Source organism: Dendropsophus ebraccatus, chromosome 3 (assembly GCF_027789765.1).
Source record: "Dendropsophus ebraccatus isolate aDenEbr1 chromosome 3, aDenEbr1.pat, whole genome shotgun sequence".
NCBI lineage: Eukaryota > Metazoa > Chordata > Amphibia > Anura > Hylidae > Dendropsophus > Dendropsophus ebraccatus.
In genome coordinates, this window is record NC_091456.1 from 92,905,131 (window position 1) to 92,925,489 (window position 20,359).

The 20,359-nt window shown below is 43.1% G+C and overlaps 1 protein-coding gene across 3 annotated transcripts in view; it reads left to right on the top strand.

Annotated features, from left to right (window-relative positions):
* Positions 1-20,359, top strand: part of HOOK3 (hook microtubule tethering protein 3) — a 75,568-nt gene that overhangs the window by 14,813 nt on the left and 40,396 nt on the right. For all 3 annotated transcript variants that reach the window (XM_069962215.1, XM_069962216.1, XM_069962217.1), the window contains exons 3-8: positions 624-696; positions 4,729-4,779; positions 11,133-11,265; positions 13,307-13,374; positions 16,946-17,008; positions 20,015-20,098. In XM_069962215.1, the coding sequence (XP_069818316.1) occupies positions 624-696; positions 4,729-4,779; positions 11,133-11,265; positions 13,307-13,374; positions 16,946-17,008; positions 20,015-20,098 (472 nt within the window). The remainder of the gene's footprint in view (positions 1-623; positions 697-4,728; positions 4,780-11,132; positions 11,266-13,306; positions 13,375-16,945; positions 17,009-20,014; positions 20,099-20,359) is intronic.

The following is a 20,359-nucleotide window of genomic DNA, read 5'->3' on the forward strand; positions in this document are numbered from 1 at the left end:
CCTTACTTTGTCACAATAAAGGAAGGGATACTGACACGACACACTTGCTCTTATATTTTTTCTTTATTTGTTTCTTTAGCAAAATAAGCAAATTTTACATACTTTTCGGAGTAGGAATCTCCTTTTTATAGCGTCTGAGAAAGGAGATTACTTCTCTGAAATGTCGCGTGCTATGTGAAGACGCCATGAGTGATCCCCCACAGACTTAAGCGGTCTTTGCCGGATCACTGTTATGTGGACTTTAACAGCGCCCTGAGCTGAACGCCAAGGCGGAGTCCCAATAAATATCCATTTATCACTGGCGAATCACTGGCCTAAGGGGCGAGGGGAGGCACTCCTTTAATGAAATTGGTGGGCTCATGACTATAAGTCTGTAGTATTTTAGCCAAGCAGTACAAAATGTTTTTAACATTTTTAGCTACAAGTACAGACCTGTAGCTATAATTTTTGCTGACTCTTGGCCATTTTGTACATACTGCTGTCTGTGGTGCCTTCCATTGGATTCCTGTTTTTTATTATATTTGTTTCACTTCATAAAATGTTCTTTTGTCCCTTACGGAGAGATATTCCTTTCCCGTAAGACATTTTTTGTGAAATGTGATGGTTTGTCTTGTCTTCCACAGTGACCCTACATACTTTGATGAGAACTGGTTAAACAGGATTAAAACTGATGTGGGAGACAACTGGAGACTCAAGGTACAGCTTCTTGGAGAAAACTATTTCCGCTCTATGTATGCACTTGTGTTACCTTTCTCTACATTCCTGGGATGCTTTGCAGGGATAACATACCGTATTTCTTTTTTCCACTCTTATTGTTGATTGGCTACCACCACATTGTAGTACTTAGCATTCTGCAAGACTAGTGTGCCAAGGGGTAGCCCAGCCAGTCTCCACTGTTTCTGCACACTAGTTGCTGAACTGGTGAGTGGTGGTGATCCTAAGCCCTTATCGCCAGAAGAGAACTTCCAGTCATTCTCCTCAACTCTTCAGTGCTAGCTCACTGAGGGGGGCAGATGGTATAGGGACTTCAGTGCGCTGTCTCTTCCTCCTAGGGAGGGCCGCTGACCCTCTCAAAAAGGGGAGAACTGGTGGTTGAAAAAAAAGCCACCCCTGAAGACAAAGCCACTATCGAACAAGAACCTTTCACTACTCCAAACCTGTCTACTAAATATTTTTCAAATTGACAACTGGGTGTTACCAATCACCTTTTCAAAGATTTGTGTCTATACACTGATTGGATTATCTCATACACGGTAGGGACACACTTCGCACTGATAAGGGTCCTTTTACACACAAAGATATCTGACTGATTATCTAAAAGGTTTTTGAAGCCAAAGCCAGGAGCAGAACAGATCATAAAGGAAAGACTGAGATTTCTCCTCTTTTAAAATCCATTCCGTTGTCAGATAATTTGTGTGTGTAAAATGACCCTCAGACCCACAAGGCTATTAAGTCATAAATTTCTTGTAAAAAATAACAAAGTAGTGGCACAACAGAATTATGTTCCAGAATTGTTGTTCTAGAGTGAAAATATTTAGCAAAATTACACCTGTTTGAAGAGCTGACTGGTACATTTTATAAGGGTCATTCAAGACTTCTTACAACTTGGGTGGAACAAAGAAGAGTGTGTGTGTGTGTGTGTGTGTGTGTGTATATATAATATATATATATATACACACACACACACACGTTTTTTGGGGCTAGACACGCTAGCACACTATACTATTCTATACAGCAAAACAAAATTTAAGTGAAAACCAGTTAAAAGTAAACACAAAAATGCAGTAATGTCACTTATGCCTCTGTGCTGGGTGGATTCTGCAGGATGCATTCTGTTATGATCTCATCGGGATGTATGGTAATGTAATTGATAGTAATAGGGCCATTGTCATGTATTGACTACGTATAAGCACTGGCACTCATGTGTAATATGCATGCCACTTAGTAATTAGGAATCATTCCGATCGGCACTGATATAACAGGTCCCTGCCTGGCTTTGTAGGCTTGGATTTGGTAGCTGGTGCTATAGAAAGTTCTCTCTATTGTGACAAAGTGTCCCACGTGGTGACACTATGACTCATGGAAAGGGACATAGACTGATGACGCTTCTAATGAGGACATCTAGGACTGCCCTAACCATCACAACCTTGTTCCATCCTGCCACTGCTGATGCATATTAACCCTCCATTTGCTGTATGTGTTATTTTATGTCAGGCATTGGGTATCGCTGCTCTCTTGTACATATGTCCTGCAAAAAATTATTTCCTTCCTTTTACCCATCAGGCCCTGAGATCCATAGGATCAGTTAAGAGTTTAGACTCCCCTACTGTGTAATCTGACTGTCCATGTTAGAGGAGGGCTGCCATTCAGGTAGTGTTTAGTGATATTTTGGCCCGTCTCTATTTTTGTCCTGTGCTGAAGTCTTTGGGTTTCTGCACCAGCAGAGGGAAGTGAACTGTGTATATATAGTTCACCCTGAAGCTTATGTTCAGTTGCTGAATGCTGAATATTCTTTAAAGCGTTTAGCTGGCATGGCCTATTGAGTCACATTCACCAAGCCTAGCCATTAATCTTTTTTTCTTGGCTGCTTGTGTGCTGGAGGTTTAGCTTGAGATTTACTTTTAAGTCATGACAGGTGTTGTCCTTCATGGCCTTCAGGGTTAAAATATGATGTTAGTTGGCTGGACAGAGAATACGTCATACAATGATTAACGTTGGGTGACTAAGGCTGTGTTCACACTATCTTATTGCAGTCCTTTTTTTTTTTTCCATCCGTTTTTGCAGAAAATTGATGAAAAAACAGGTGCATATGTGTGCATCTCTTTTGATTCGTTTTTCCACTGACTTTTATTATTAAAAAAAATCTGTTATTTTTAACGTACACAAAAACCTGGTTGTTTTGTAAAAAGTGGATGGCAAAAACTAATTGCAAAAGTGTAGTGTGAACCCAGCCTAAGACTAAATACACACACGTACGCTTGTGTGTGTGTGTGTGTATGTATGTGTGTGTGTATATATATAATATAATGTGTATATATATAACATACAGTGGGTCCTATGATTCATTCTGTTGCTGTGCTTGTAATCCAAATAACTCCTAAACCAAAGCAAATTTTCCCATAAGAAATTATTGAAATGCAGACAGTTGGTTCTTCAGCACCCCAAAAATAATGATTTGTTTTATTTTGAATAACATGTAAAACAAATTAAACAAACATTTAGAAACAGCTGAATATGTCATGGGAAACATAAGGGCTTACAGAGACTGCAGGGACCATGAAGGAATGAGCAGGGCATATGTGGGCACATACATGCAGCACTCTGTCCTGGGAGAGAGGGGTTACAGCTATGGAGAGATTACCTCCACAGTCCTGTCCCCTGATGTAAGCCCAAGCCTGAAGTTGATCTGCTATGATTTGGAAGGTGAGGGAGACTTCCTGGGTCAGAGTACAGTGCTGTAGACCATGCTATGCCGACCATGCCCCTCTCCTGCTCCCCCTCCCACTCAGTACAGGGAGCTCTTAAACCAAAGTAATGCTCTTAAACCAAGTCACAATTTTGAAAAACTGAGCTGTTGTTGCAAAACACTCTCAATCCAAGTTACTCTTAAAGGGGTAGTGCGGCAGTAAACAATTATTCACAGAATAACACACATTACAAAGTTATACAACTTTGTAATGTATGTTATGTCTGTGAATGGCCCCCTTCCCCGTGTCCCACCACCCCCACCCGTGTACCCGGAAGTGTGGTGCGCTATACATACCTGTCACGTGCCGACTCGTCTCCGATCTTCAGTCTGCGATGTCGTCTTCGGACGGCGCGGCCTAATCCCTCCGAGTGTCCTGAGTGCCGGCCGCCCTCTTCAGCGTCATCAGATGCTCAGCCGCGATTGGCTGAGCACAGTTTGGCTCAGCCAATTGCGGCTGAGCAGCTGATGACACGGCCGCGTCATCGGCTGCTCAGCCGCGATTGGCTGAGCACAGTTATGCTCAGCCAATCGCGGCTGAGCAGCCATGACGCGGCGGAGGGCGGCCGGCACTCAGGACACTCGGAGGGATTGGGCCGGGCCGTCCGAAGACGACATTGCAGACTGAAGATCTGAGACGAGTCGGCACGTGACAGGTATGTATAGCGCACCACACTTCCGGGTACACGGGTGGGGGTGGTGGGACACGGAGAAGGGGGCCATTTATAGACATAACATACATTACAAAGTTGTATAACTTTGTAATGTGTGTTATTCTGTGAATTGTGAAAATTTACCGCCGCACTACCCCTTTAAACCAAGGTACCACTGTGTGTGTGTGTGTGTGTGTGTGTGTGTGTGTGTGTGTGTGTGTGTGCATATATATACATATATATATATATATATATAATATACTATATTTATTAGTTTTTGTTACATACATAGAAACCATAACACTGTGCTGGATACATTTTATTATCCGTACTGGTGGTGCCAGATGGACTCCATAAGCTTATAAAGTGTTCTGTTGGGTTCTGCTGAGGTGTCTATCGTTCTAACAGTAAAGGGGATAATTGGTTAAAAATTATATGTTGCTGATAGCAACCAATGACTGCACAGGATTTCTTTCCCAAAGTGATCTACTAAAATAAGTCATGCTGTGACTGGTTCGCCATGGGCAATACACCACCAGTTTTTCCTTCAGACACTGAAGCCCAGAGCCAACATTTATCATCTTTATACCTATTTTTTTTCTCTTTTAGATAAGTAATCTGAAGAAGATTTTAAAAGGGATTTTGGACTACAATCATGAGGTAAAAATATTTGGAATGTTAACGTTAAGGCTGGATTCACATACCATTTTTGATGTTCATTAAACTTCAGTTTTTTGAGGAAAAACGGATGCAAATAATGACAAAATCGTGTGCCTCCGTTTGGATCTGTTTTTCCATTGACTTGCATTATAAAAAAAAAAAAAAGATTTTTTTAAGCATACACAAAAGCATGGTTGATCAAGTTTTTCTGTTTGTTAAAAGTAACAATTTCAAAAAGGATCCATTAAACGGACTGAAAAAACGCAGTGTGAACCCAGCTTGAAGGTGGTTCTCTATTTCTCCTTAAAAAAAAAAATCTTTGGGGCACATTTATCAGTGTACGCCACTGAAAAGGGACAGATTTTCCCCTTTTCCGTAGCTTATGCCAGCCATATTCCCTTCATGCCTGATGGCCATTGGCGGCGAAGTTGGAGGAGAAGAGGTATACAGTATTAAATCATCAGCCTTAATCCCTAGACGACCTAGGACGTACCGATACGTCCTGGAAGTCTGTCCCCAGATGACCCTGGACGTGCCAGTACGTCCTGAGCTATGAAGCGCGCTCCGGAGCGGAGCGCGCTTCATAGCAGGTGGGGGCCGGCTGCAATCAGCCGGCACCTCACCGTTAATGACACGCTGCAGCGTGACACTAACTCCTTAAACGGCCCCGCCGCGGCGTTTAAGTGTAAGTGACAGGGGGAGTCCCCTGTCACAGTGTGACTGCGGGGGTCCCGATCGGTAAAACGGACCACCGGAGGTCTCTCACCTGCCTCCGTGCGGTCCGATCGGCACTCTGGTCACTGAGCCTGCACAGGCAGGCTCAATGAGCAGAGCGCCGATAACACTGATCAATGCTATGCCTATGGCATAGCAGTGATCAGTGTATAAAATAAAAGTATTGTATGTACAAGTCCCCCAAAGGGACTTAAAATGTATAAAAAAAAAAAAAAGTTAAAAACACCAACACACAACCCCAAAACCCCTCCCCCAATAAAAGTCTAAATCATCCCCATTTCCCATTATAAAAATAAAACATATAAAAATAAATAAATAAACATATAATATACCGTAGCGAGCGTAATTGTCCGATCTATTAAAATATAACAAGCATCATTGTGAACGGCGTACACGAAAAGAGGGGAAAAAGTGCGCGGATTACCGATTTTCACAAATTTGGTATTATTAAAAACTAGAGATCATTGCGGAAAAAATTACACCCCATACAGCCCCATAGGTAAAAAAATAAAACCGTTATAAGCGTCACAATAGGCCCATTTTATTAATATTTAATTGCCAAAAGAAGGATTTCATAAAAAAAAAATATATAACATTAGAGAATCTGTGTAAACCTGCATATGGTTGTGTTCGGACTGACCTATAGAGTAATAGTATAATGTTGCTTTTACCATATAGTGCATTACGTAGACACAGGAACCCCCCAAACGTTACCATATTGCATTCTTTTTTACGATTTCACCTGTTTATATCTTCATAAATAATATATTTGGGATTCCGTCATACATGTTATGGTAAAATGAAAGACGCCATTACAAAGTACAACTATTCCTGTATCAAACAAGCCATTACATGGCCTTAGAGATAGAAAACTGAAAGTGCTAGAGCTCTTAGAAGGGGAGGAGGGAAAAACAAAAGCGCAAAGATCAAAATTTGCGCGGTCCACTGGGTCATTTTGGCCCTGGTGCTCAAAGGGTTAAAGGAGAAATTCGGCCAAAAGTATTTTTTAATATGTTATTTCTAATGAAAAGTTAGACAAATTACTAATGTACCTTAATTATGGGAAATGCACATATAGGGCTATTTCCCTTAATTTAGTAGATCGTGGAGACTTCAAATTCTATCAAAAACGGTGACGTCACGAATCAGGGTGTAATTCCTATAGAGTGTCCAGCAGGGGGCGAAGTATAGTATATGTATATGTAGAAGTCTATAGACTGTATTGAAGTCTATGAGAGATGTAATGTGCAATGTAATTTAAACTTCACTTTATTGGTAGACTATGTGTATGGGATAATTTGGGGAGCAAGGACATTTGCACCCCAAATGGAGGACACCGAGCAGGGAGGGGGAGAGGAGCCGGTGCATCTAACTACCTCCTTCCTCCCCCCCCCCCGCTTGCTGCAGTGGGACAGATAGACACTACTACTCCTCCTATCATCTGCTCATCTGAGCAGATGATGGGAGGAGTAGTACCAGGGAGATGCCCAACACCAAGCCCCACCTCAGCCAACAGTCCCCACCACCGACCCCACAGCTGCTGGGGCTGGTAGCTTCACAGATCTGGCCCCCACTCACCCCACACACCCGCCGCACAACCACCGGTAACCTTACAGCCCCCCAGCCTTACAGCCTTTCCCACCGCTGCACAACTCTCTTTTCTGCCATCCCGGACTGCCATATCACTGCCGCCCCCGTGTCCTGTCCATTCGGTCCCGGATGAGGAGAGCTGCTGGGGGTGACATCCGAGACCAAATCGTCAGGACGCGGGGGCGGCAGTGATCTGGCAGTCCGGGATGGCAGGGAAGTAAGTTGTGCGGCGGTGGGGGAGGCTGGGGGGTTGGGGATGGGGGGGGGGCTGTAAGGTTACCGGTGGGTGTGTGGGATGGCTGGGGGCCAAATCTGTAAGGTTACTGGCGGCTGTGCGGCGGCTGTGTGGGGTGGCTGGGGGCCAGATCTGTGCAGTTACCAGCGGCAGCAGCAGCTGTGCGGTGGGTGTGGGGTTGGTGATGGGGGCTGTCGGCTGAGCAGATGATGAGAGGAGTAGTAGTGTCTATCTGTCCCACTGCAGCAAGCAGGGAGGGAGGAGTAGTTAATTGCAGCTCCTCTCTCCCTCCCTGCTCGGTGCCCTCCATTTGAGGAGCAAATTTTCTTGCTCCCCAAATTATCCCATACATATAGTCTACCAATAAAGTGTAGTTTACATTACATTGCACAATACATCTCCCATAGACTTCAATACAGTCCATAGGCTTCTACATATACTGCGCCCCCTGCTGGACATTCCATAGGAATTACACCCTGATTCGTGACGTCACAGTTTTTAAATTAAATTAAGAGAAATAGCCCTATATGTGCATTTCTCATAATTAATGTACAATAGGAATTTGTCTAACTTTCCATAAGTAATAACATATTAAAAAATACTTTTGGCCGGGGTTGTCCTTTTTAAGGTCCAATAAAAGCTTAGTTTTTAGTTAAAGTTTCACTGTTTTGAAACACTTTTGACATGTCATAGTCTAGAGACGTCAAAAGTTTAAATTGGTCTGAACGTTTAGACCCGGACCAATCACGAGAATGAGCCTTGAGAAGACCGCGCTAAGTGCGTTCCTCTCCCGGCTCTGTGTCACGTGATCAGTCGGGCTCTGTCTGATTGCTTATTGAGCCTGACTGATATCATGTGACACAGAGTGGGAAGCAGACAGGCTGCAGCGTGGGCCTCTCCCTGCTCCTTTAATGATTGGTACGGGTGTGAACACTCAGACCCAGACTGACCAAAACTTTTGACATGTCTCTATGACCTCTCCAAAGTTTTTCAAAATGACAGTGACACTTTAACCCCTTCCCATCAGTAATACATATATCTACATTCCTACTGCACATACCCCCGTGCAGTAGGAATATATATATATGTTCCTGACTTCATGGGGTTACTGATGTGTGCGGGACCGCTGCAGTGAGAGCAAGCTTCTGTCACTGAGTGATTGGGAGCCCCGATCGCATGTACTGACTGGTAGGGGTAAGCCTCTTACCGCTGTGCTGTTGGTTCAGCGATCTGTGCATAGAGTTTTCTCTCAGGAAGGCTCTATACATAGATCGCTGATAACACTGATCTATGCTATGCTATGCTATGGCATAGCATAGATCAGTACATGCAATGAAATTATTGCATGTTTTACAGTGAAAAAAAGTTTTTAAAAGTATAAAAAAAAAACCTTATAACCCCCCTCCCTATAAAAGTTTAAAATACCCCCTTGCACATTATAAAATATAAAAAAATAAACTAACATCTTACATATTGTAGCATGCAGAATTGTCCAATCTATTAAAACAGGGCCGTTTCTACCACCGTGCGCGCCGGGCGGCCGCCCGGGGCGCTGACAGGGAGGAGGGCGCAGTAACCCGCACTGACATCTGATTACCGCCCCCCCGGCACATATGATCGCTGCAGCACCACCCCCCGGCACATGTGATCGCCGCCCCTCCTGGGACACCTGATCGGCGCAGCGTCGCCCTCAGGAACTTGTGATCGCCGACGACCCGGCACACCTGTCGCCGCAGCACCGCCCCCCGGCTCATGTAATATCTGCCCCTCCCGGGATACCTGATTGCCGCAGCGCCGCCTCCCGCCACATGTGATCGAAAGCACTAATGGGGGGGGTTGCGGCGATCAGGTGTGCCGCGGAGGGTGCTGTGAGGTGAAGTTGCCGGTCCCGGCCCCCTCTATGCCTGGCTACATCCCCCGCCCACTGTGACGTGCCTACGTCACCTCCACGGTTCCCGGCTCACATCCCTAGCGCTGCCCTTACTACTCAGGCGCCGCCCTCACGTTCCCAGGGCCCCCCTCTTCTCTCCAGCGCCGCCCTGCCCCTGATCTTGTTCTTGGCCGCCATTTGCAGATTCCCGCCTGGCCTGTAGTGAGGAGCAGAGAAAGGCTGCACAGGAGCAGCAGCAGGTAGTAAAAATAAGAAAACTGTAACGTAAGCTTTAAGTGTGGAAGCTGGGCCCCTAGAATTAAAAAAAATCGATTATAATGAAAAATTGTGAACTACACCTCCCAGCATGCCCTGACACTGTCATTTATAAACCTTCAGGAACTGCTGGGAGTGGTAGTTCTCCGAACAAAATAAAAATAGATGTATTTTGTAGGGAGAACTATAACTCCCAGCAGTTACTGAAGGTATATAGCTGTCAGTGCATGCTAGGAGTTGCAGTTCCCAATCTATGGGGTTGGGGGTTACATTTTTTAATCATGTAAATGAATTTTCCAGAACTATGTAACACCCAACCCCATAGATTGGGAACTACAACTCCCTTCATGCCCTAGCAGCTAGAAACCTTTAGGAACTGCTGGGAGTTGTAGTTCTCCCAATTAAATTAAAATAAAAAAGGATGTTGTAGGGAGATCTATAACTCCCAGCAGTTACTGAAGGTATATAGCTGTCGGGGCATGCTAGGAGTTGTAGTTCACAATCTATGGCAGGGGTATTCAACAACTTTTAGTGAGGAGCCACTTACTGGGGTCTATTGTCAGGTGAAGGTCTGAGCTGAACATCAGTAGTAAACGTGTTGCGCTTCCCAAGTAGTATATAGCCCCCCTGTTACTCCCCCAGTAGTATATAGACCCCTGTGCGCTCCCCCAGTAGTATATAGACCCCTGTGCGCTCCCCCAGTAGTATATAGACCCCCTGTTACTCCCCCAGTAGTATATAGCCCCGTTACTCCCTCAGTAGTATATAGACCCCTGTTACTCCCCCAGTAGTATATAGACCTCTGTGCGCTCCCCCAGTAGTATATAGTCCCCCTGTTACTCCCCCGGTAGTATATAGTCCCCCTGTTACTCCCCCAGTAGTATATAGACCCCCTGTCACTCCCCCAGTAGTATATAGACCCCTGTGCGCTCCCCAAGTAGTATATAGACCCCTGTGTGCTCCTGAATTACTACTGTTTGAAGCCTGTGTGCTCCTGTATTGCTGCTGTTCGAAGCCTAAGTGCTCCTGTATTGTTCCTGTATGGAGCCTGTGTGTCAGTATTTATTTTATTTATAATTTATCTTATTGGCACATTATTTGCCTTTCAGAGTATTATTTGCTAAATTGTATTATTTGGAAATAGAGACGTTTAAAAAATGTATATGTATCCGAACCTTTTTTTTTTTTTTTTGGGGGGGGGGGCGCTTTTTTTCACATTCGCCCTGTAGCTAAAATGACCTAGAAACTGCCCTGTATTAAAATATAACATTATTAACATTATTGTTCCCGTAAACCGAAAAACAAAAAAAGCACACACCAGGATTGCTGATTTTATGAAATTATATATCAGAAAAAAAATTATAAAAAGCAATCAGAATTTTTCGGTTACACCAATATGATGTTAAAAAAAACTAGAGATAATGGCGCAAAAAATTACACCTCAACCAACACTGTAGGTAGAAAAAAAAAGCGCTGTGGCTCTTAGAAGGCAGGGAGGAACATTGCATTAATTTGACCTGGGCATCAAAGGGCTCTGTCTTGAAGGGGTTAATTATATATATTCTTTTTCTTATATTCTTTTTTTATTGCTACTGAATCTTATATACTATTTGTAGGTCTTCTAATATTAATTTGTACTGTTTTCAGATTTTGGGCCACCAGATAAATGATTTTACACTTCCAGATGTTACTTTGGTTGGAGAACACTCTGATGCTTCCGAACTAGGAAGAATGCTCCAGCTAATTTTAGGTTGTGCTGTAAAATGCGAACAAAAGCAAGGTAACTATTACTGTCTTTTTTAATACATTTACCTAAATCCAAAGTTGGCTATCACTGTGGGCAGCTGTTATTGAGGTTTATGGCATGTGAAGTGTTACTTAAAGTGTCACTGTCGTGACATTTTTTTTTTTTTCTTTTTGCAGAAATCAATAGTCAAGGCGATTTTAAGAAAATTTGTAATTGGGTTTATTAGCCGAAAAATGCATTTTTATCATGAAAAAGCAGTTTGAAGCTCTCCCCCCTGTCTTCATTGTTCTCCTATGGAGAGAGCTAAATGAAAGACCAAAACGGGACATCAAAGAGTTAATCTACAAATACCTCACCCTTTATCTCCTCTGACAGTCACCACTGACCTCTCTGAGCTCTGAGCACCCAGCTCTGTGCCTGTAATCCCTTTGTTCTCAGCTTTCTGCTGTTGGCTAACTCCCTCCTCCCCCCTCCCCTCTCTATAGAACAGACAGGGTTGTGTCTGATGCAACAAGTCACAATTTCCTGATATTTTGCAGTGGATGGAAAAGAGGAGGGAGGGGGGGGGACCTGGGAAAAGGCTTTTTAAATGCAGATAATGGCATATTTGCCTAATAAACCCAATTACAAAGTTTCTTAAAATCGCCTGGACTATTGATTTCTGAAAAATAAATATATAAATACGACAGTGACTCTTTAAGCAGAGGGTACTGCTAGACATTGCCGTCAATGAAAAATCTGTCCTGTTTAATCAACGAATATCTGGCAATGGCCATAAAGCATGTCCTCAAATGCTGCCAGAGTCTCTGGGATCTGCCAAGTCAAATTTCAGTGGCCAGCTTAAAGCGTAACTATAATATAAGTAGCCAAAAAATGACATTCCTCAAATAAAAAGCCTACGTGTTACCCTTTAAAAAGAGCCCTAAACCGTGGCCTGATCCCTGTCATCTCCCTGGCTGGGCCCCTCCATTCACTGACCAGCACCTTAGCAGATGGTATCTCACACAGTGGCATCAGATAGAGCCCCAACATACAGTATCACACAGTAATATTAGATACCGAGCCCCAGCAGATGGTATCACACACAGTGGGATTAGATACAGTCATCTGCTCTTGTAACTCTGTAGGATAATGTCAGCCATGGAGGTGGGGGCACCTGCTGCAGACATCTGATAGTGAGTGCTATATGTACTATCGAAGGACTACAGCTGTGTTGTGCTGGGACTTGTAGTCCTCTCCTAAGTGACTTACTCACCGCTGCTAGGAGGTGGGCGAGGAGGTTTTTTGTTTCTGTTATCTGATGCTGCTGTCAGAGTCCGTACACTCAGTACGGAATTCCAGGGAGGGGCATGTCCAGCAGGTTTGCAGAAATAACACAGAGACAGACAGAGAGCTGACAGGACAATAAGCTTCATGTATTTAAAAAAAACCTGTTCATTTTAGCTGCTTAGACTTATTATCATAACCTAAGCTAACTAAAACTAATGATCAAAATATTTTATAGTTACGCTTTAAATCAAATAAGATTCTGCCTTAATGTGTATGAGAATGAATTACCCCAATAATAGCAGTGAACCTAGGTAGATCTAGGCAATTTATTCTTGTGTTCAGATATTGTGAAAATTTTTGTTCATCAAATCAAAAAATCTATGCAGAACTAGAAGCATCTTCCCAAGGGCTCTGCCTTTTAAAAGTCATGTCAGTCATGCGGCTGGGGCGCTCAAACAATCACTGTATTTGTTCATGCGGCCATTTAAATATTGCTATTGCCCATACATCCACTGTTTACACAAAGAGATACGTGGCCGATAATACATTTTTCTACTTGCACAAAAGATGCGATCAGCTAGTGAGTGGGTGTTTTCCAGCTTCTTGGCTTTTAAGCGGGTGGATTATCGGCCAAAGAAGCGTTTCTAGCAGCACTCCTTGCCGATAATTGGCCCGTGTAAAAGGAACATAAGTCATGTGACAGGATGAGTTTTCTTTTTTACTGTTCAAACTTCTGTGTGATTGGAAGGAAAGTATAACCAGCTTTCTCCTTGTAGTCTGTAAAACATGTTTATTTGAATTGCAGAGTATATCCAAACCATTATGATGATGGAAGAGTCCGTACAGCATGTGGTGATGACTGCCATCCAGGAGGTATATTGTCTTCAGTAGCTGATTTTTTAAAGTGAATCTGTAATCCCCACCCAAAACACTTGTACTGTTTAGATGATTGTATTAAAGAATATCCGGTCCCGGGGTCTACCTGTGTCCTGGGGACTGTATTCTGTGTAAAACCAGCTTCAAATCCAGTGGCATGGTGGGGTGTCTGTGAGGTGGGCCTAAAGCATTCGTGCCCTGGTCCTACAGCGCCTCTCTAAACCTTTCTTCTTTTTAGTCACGCCCCTGAACTGAATCTTCAGCATACCAAAGATAAAGATCCAGCCCTTAGCCATGCCAAAAAAGAAAAAAGGCAGGGAGAGAGCCCCTGCAGGCACAGGGCACGTATACTTTAGGCCTACCTCATTGACTCGCCATGCCACCGGAAGCAAAGTTGATTTTACTTAGAACCGGTCGACCCTGGGATGCGATCATCCAAATGTCTCCAAGAGTACAGATTTGCTATAAACCTGATATGGTTATTACAGAACAGAATACAGTATACTAGTCCGGTGGCTCTTCTGAAATCCTCCATGCTGTTTCTGTTTACCTCTATGCATGACATGCGCTCCCTGCTTCCCTGATGGCATTCTAGAAGCACTCTATAGCTATTCACTCGCCTCAGCAGCAGTCTGCATGACACCATTAAGACCATTGGTTGGCCATTATCAGGAGAGCAGAAAGAGCACATCATTGCAGCAGGTAACCAAAGATAGCGGGGATGAAACATTGTCAATGGACTTGGCAAGCAGAAGACAGGCGAGTATGCTGTATTTTGATATTGTAAAAACGCACTATTTTTTTTCCCCCCTTCATCTATCTCGGACAGCCCCATAATGATTGTTGCTGGGTTGTATTTGTTGTGTATATATTGTTAGAATATTCCCAGATTATTTTCTGTGATGGACACTTTTTTATTTTATTTAAGAAGTTAAAATTTTATAGTAATATCATTATTGGCTAACCAAAAAAATAAGTTTTTTTCAAGCTTTCAGACCTTAGGGGCTTCTGCTTGAGATACGTTTACAAATGGATGACATGGTGAATGATTGACATTTATGGACTTACCTGCTTTGGGGTCCCCTCTGTCTTTTTTGGGACACAGAAGTATTAAGCATCCTTAAGCTTTTTATAGCGTCACACTTTTTCCTTTTCTTTTTGTTCTTCACAACTTGTTTTGCATTTGTTAGCAGTGTCAGGGCCCTGCAGTTTTATGTACTAGGTGAACACTTGTTTATTCTGGAAAATAATTTCTGCCCGTCATCTCTTTGGTATTTTTGTTTCTTTTTTTCTTATCACTCAACTTTATTAACCACATGGCAACATTCTCAGAAACGTACACCTACACACACAGTGAAGAAGCTGTTGCAATAGCAACAATATTTCTAACAGTATTGTATAGCTTGTACACTTTCTGTATTTTTACACTGAATCATTTACACTGAAAGTAGAGGCTAGGACTACACAGCGATGGCCGTGACAGGGGTTGTGCAACCAAAGATTGTGTCAGTTTTGTGGATTGTGCAAAGTAAATGAGTTATGTTGCAACCTACAAGTTGCTGTGACTGTGGCCCTATTTTTATTGCTTTGGAAACCTTGTACCAGGCAGCACATGCGTGGCCTTATTGTGTCCCCCCCTCCTCACTCCAGGTGTTTATTATTCCAGTTGGTGATTCATCTAGAACAGGGGTGTCAAACTCAAATACACAGTGGGCCAAAATTAAGAAATTGGACAAAGTTGCAGGCCGTCCTTGATAATTATTGAAGCACGAATGCGGCGGTCCTGGCACTGTCAGAGCAGCGTGCGGTGTTCCTGGTACTGTCCGTGGTGTGCATCTCCCAGCGCTGTGCACTATGATGGATGACATGATAAATTGCTATGATATGAATAAACCCCAACCCATGTAATAGCCAAGCCCCCCCCCCCAATATTACCCCATGTAGTAACCAACCCAACTAAAATTGCCCCACATATTATCCAGCCCTCCGAATAGTGTCCAAATAGTAGCCAGCCCTCCGAATAGTGCCCAAATAGTAGCCAGCCCACCCAATAGTGCCCAAACTGTAGCCAGCCCCCCAAGTGTCCCATATAGTAACCAGTCTTCCCCCTAAGTCTCTTATATAGTAGTCAGCCCTCCCCAGCAGTCTCATATTAGTAGCCAGTCTCTTATATTGTAGCCATGGGGGGGGGGGCCAGATGTAATTCAAACTCTGAATTGCCTGGTGGGCCAAAAATAATGGCAGCACGCTCGAGTTTGACATGACTGATCTAGAGTACTGGGATTTCCAGAAACAAATAGGTATCCTGTGTGTGACTGCCCTTATTAGGGTGACCACCCTACCTATGTATAAGGAGATTATGGCACCTCCATAACAGGGTAGGAACTCCCTAGGGATCATATAAATGCTCCCCCCCCCCTTTCCTGTAATCTAGGGCTGGGTTTACCACTTTGAGTCATTTTCCATTATTCGTTGTCCAGTATGCTGTATCATAATAGACTGTAAATGATTTGATGTATATTCATGTACAGATTTGGTGCACACGTTGGTAGTTTTATTACAGTTTAAATAAAAAAATCAGTTTTATTCTGCACCACTGTGATTTAGTTTGATTTGGCAGACTTATATCCAATATCTATGATTGTTGCTTTGTAGCCCTAGCCTTATTGTGTTTGTCTCTATGTGCTTCTCCATTACAGCAACCTCATAAAGGAGGTGAAAACGTCTGCAATCTGCTTTCTTTGGCCTTCCTTAATCTTCTAAATCTATAAGCTTATTTTTCTGCTGTTGTTTTTTGACAATGTGTTGCTTCTGTAGGGTCTATTCACACATACAGGATCTGCAGTAGATTTGATGCTGTGTTCCATTAGTTAGTTACATTAAAGGGGTAGTGCGGCGGTAAAGAATTATTCACAGAATAACACACATTACAAAGTTATACAACTTTGTAATGTATGTTATGTCTGTGAATGGCCCCCTTCCCCGTGTCCCACCACCCCCACCCGTGTACCCGGAAGTGTGGTGCGCTATACATACCTGTCACGTGCCGACTCGTCTCCCATCTTCAGTCTGCGATGTTGTCTTCGGACGGCCAGGCCGAATCCCTCCGAGCGTCCTGAGTGCTGGCCGCCCTCTTCAGCGTCATCAGATGCTCAGCCGCGATTGGCTGAGCACAGTTATGCTCAGCCAATCGCGGCTGAGCAGCCGATGACGCGGCAGAGGGCGGCCGGCACTCAGGACGCTCGAAGGGATTCGGCCGAAGACGACATCGCTGACTGAAGATCGGAGGCGAGTCGGCACATGACAGGTATGTATAGCGCACCACACTTCCGGGTACACTGGTGGGGGTGGTGGGACACGGGGAAGGGGGCCATTCACAGACATAACATACATTACAAAGTTGTATAACTTTGTAATGTGTTTTATTCTGTGAATAATTCTTTACCGCCGCACTACCCCTTTGATATTCTGTATGTGTGAATGGACCAGTAATAAGGAATACTATTAAGAAATGAAATGGTTTGATGGTTTTTGGGACATTTTACATATCTGTGTGGTCTGTTTGCAGCTGATGAGTAAGGAAACCCCTGTCTCTATTGGAACAGATGCCTTTGCTGAACTTGACAAACAGGTAAGTCTTTGTATATCACAAACCTTGTCATACTTGTGTACTTGTGTAAGCTGTTGTGCAATTTTAGGGTGTATTCACATGCTGCAGTTGAAGCATAAAACTGTAGTCTTGTGTTTGTGGTACCCTTACAATAAAGAATAATTCACCAACCATTGTACTAGCTGGATTACTTCCCCCATGTTGTGTCCATTACAGCATTCTGCTCCCAGATGGACCCTTCTAAGACAATAAGAAAATAGTACATGTTTATGTTTATTGACGTTGCAGAAAAACACAAAGGGGAAGATTTATCTAAGGGTGTAAAATTTAGACTGGTGCAAACTGACCACAGCAACCAATCACAGCTCCTCATTCCTTTCACCAGAGCTGCAAGCTGAGCTGTTATTGGTTACACCCTTTGATAAATTTCCCTCAAAGTTGTCAGCAGAATGAGGCAAAAACAATTCTACGAATAGACAGTTTTCCAAGGGTGAGGTCTCCAGAAATTTATCGTATTTTCTAGCAATATCAAGCAATACAGGTTATGGATAGGCCAACACCACAGACTAGATGTTCTTTCCTGTACTGAGAATACTGCAGAATTAAACGGACGCAAATCACACACCAGCTATCAGATTTATAGACTTTGTATTCTAGCATTATGCTTGTCATTGGTTATACAGATAAACTAATGGACACTGGATAGATTGACTAATTGTGCCTTTACACAGAGATTTATCTGGCAGATCTTTAAAGCCAAAGCCAGGGATGGATTTGAAAAGAGGAGAAATCTCAGTCTTTCCTGTATGACCTGATCTCTGTTTATAGAATGAAAGGGGGAGGTGGTGCAGCTCACAGGTCTAAGTGCAAATGACTGAGGTTAAAATATGGTATGCCCCTACCTATAGTGGCATAGTGTACCAAGAAATGCAAACAAAAATTATATAGTGCTCTTAGCCACAGCAGCCCTATGTGATATGGTAAAGAAACATAATAAAATAACAATACTCTATAGATTAATAGGTAGGCAGATATTCGCCATGGAGCTTGCTGTGTGCAATAGATGCAATTACATAGTTGTGGCAGTCTGTGCTACCCAAGGCAGTGACCTTGTAACAATCAGCAACAATTTATTTTATGCTGGATAAACAGATAGCAATCCATAGATAGTCTGTAACATTTAGTAGAAAATCACAAACTGTAGATTTTTAACAGAATTCTTAGTGATTATCTTCTGCCAAAACTGCTCTGGAGACATAAGTTTGGTGAGTATCTGTAGTATGTTTGTCAGTATACTGGTAATGACACATGATGTTTAGCCTTACGCGTTTCAGAGTGTCAGGTTCACTCCTTCATCAGTGGCACAGTATGTTTGTATGGTGGAGGAATGATACTTTTATCTCCCCTAATTGATCACATGATCTGGGTAATAAGAAAATCCGGACTGGATCTGGCATGTTATCTGGCATCTCTTATACTCATGGGCATTAAGACATGAGGAAGATAACAATAAAGGTAGAGAAAATAATAAACAAAACATAATGATACTCTATGGGAGGCTCGTACACTGCTTGTCTCGGTGCTGAAGAATGAACATGTTCATTCTTCAGCGCGGAGAGACGCTGAGCGATGAGGCACGCGAGCCTCCTATAGAGTATCGTTATGACACGGAGGCTGGCAGAATTCGGCGGTGGACAATTCCACCACTCTTGGTCTGTGTGAACAGGGCCTAAAGTTGAGTGATAGAGGATGTGTCATTTCTCCTTTTTTGATATTACAAATGTGTTCAGAAATTCTGGTTTTCAGTTGCCTTTTAGTCCTCCCAATGTATTGCTTCGGGCAACTGCACTGAATCACATAAATAACGCCTTTTGAGTTACATGTCCGAAGTTCCTTGATGTCCCACTTGTAATCATTGGCTGTAGATGTGATTGATGTGATACTTCTAGGGGTGTTGGTGGTTTTGTACCCCATACATGAGCTGCACTTGTGAAACCCAGGGACATCTAACCATGTTGTTCTGTTTTTTGTTTTTCTAACAGTAGAAGCAATTTGTATTCCCAGATTGGGAGCTTTGGGATAGATAATGGGGGGTTTTAGAGGTAGTAGTTTTCCTAGAATTTTGTCCCTCTTGATTAAGTGCCAGTTCTTTGAGATGACTCTCTCAACTTTCTTGTACTCTACATTGAAGGGTAGAATGATAGAATCTGACCTTTCTGCCGGAGTTCTAACTGTTGGATCGAAGAATGTGTTCCAATCCAAACGTCTAACTTTATTTAGAGAGGTTTGGATAATTTCATCCGGATAGTTTTTTTTTCTTGGAATCTGGCAGTAAGAAGTTCGGCTTCAAATTCAAATTGTTCGGGTACTGTACAATTTCTTTTCAACCATCTAAATTGTCCTGTTGGCACGTTCATTAGCCACCTTGGCAGGTGGCAGCTGTTAAAACGAATATATCTATTCCTAGCTGTGGGTTTCTGAAATGTTCGGCATTCTAGTCTGTTAATGGAGGCCTTAATGAAGAGGTCCAGAAATTCTACTTGTGTTTCGCTAATAACTGGGGACAGCGTGATGTTCCAATTGTTAGTGTTTATGTTTGTAATAAAGATGTCTAGGTTAGACCATGTATCGTCGATGTATCTACGCCAGAGGACAGACCCATATTGAGGCTGACTGCCACCTCCTCCCATGCGGACATGAAGAGGTTAGAGAAACTGGGCACGAATCTGCTCATAGTGGTCCCGGTCCTCTGCAGATAATAGTGGCCTTTGAAATAAAAGTAATTATGTTGCAAGATGTATCTAATGAAATCCAGAATGAGTTGGGTCTGTTCTGGTCTCATGTCGCCGTTTAAAAGATGGCTTGTTCATGTTCGATGATGGTGTATAATGAACTAACGTCCATTGTTATGATGTGGTTGGGGTCTGTTTTATAGTCTGTTCCTGGCTTTGGCTTTTAAAATCTGTCATGTAAATCTCTTTGTGTAAAGGCTCCATAATAGACTGTTTTTTTCCATTTCTTTGATAGCTTAAGAAGACAACAGAAGAACTGAATGACGCATTGGCAGCAAAGGAAGAAATTGCCCAGAGATGTCATGAACTTGACATGCAGGTTAGTATCTGTCATAAATGTGTGAATAAGTGTGTAAAATCTAATGGTGTCAGCCCAAGTAGCCTGACATGAAGGAGTAACATGAAGGGGTATTCTTATCTGGGCATGTTATCCCTTATTTATAGGATAGGGGATAACAACTGATCGCTGTAGGTCCAACCACCCAGATCCCCACCTATCCTGAGAACAGGAATGTACAGTGAATGGCTTGTTCAGTGTGCCTGCACAGTCTGCGCCCCATTTATTCACCTTCGTAGGCAG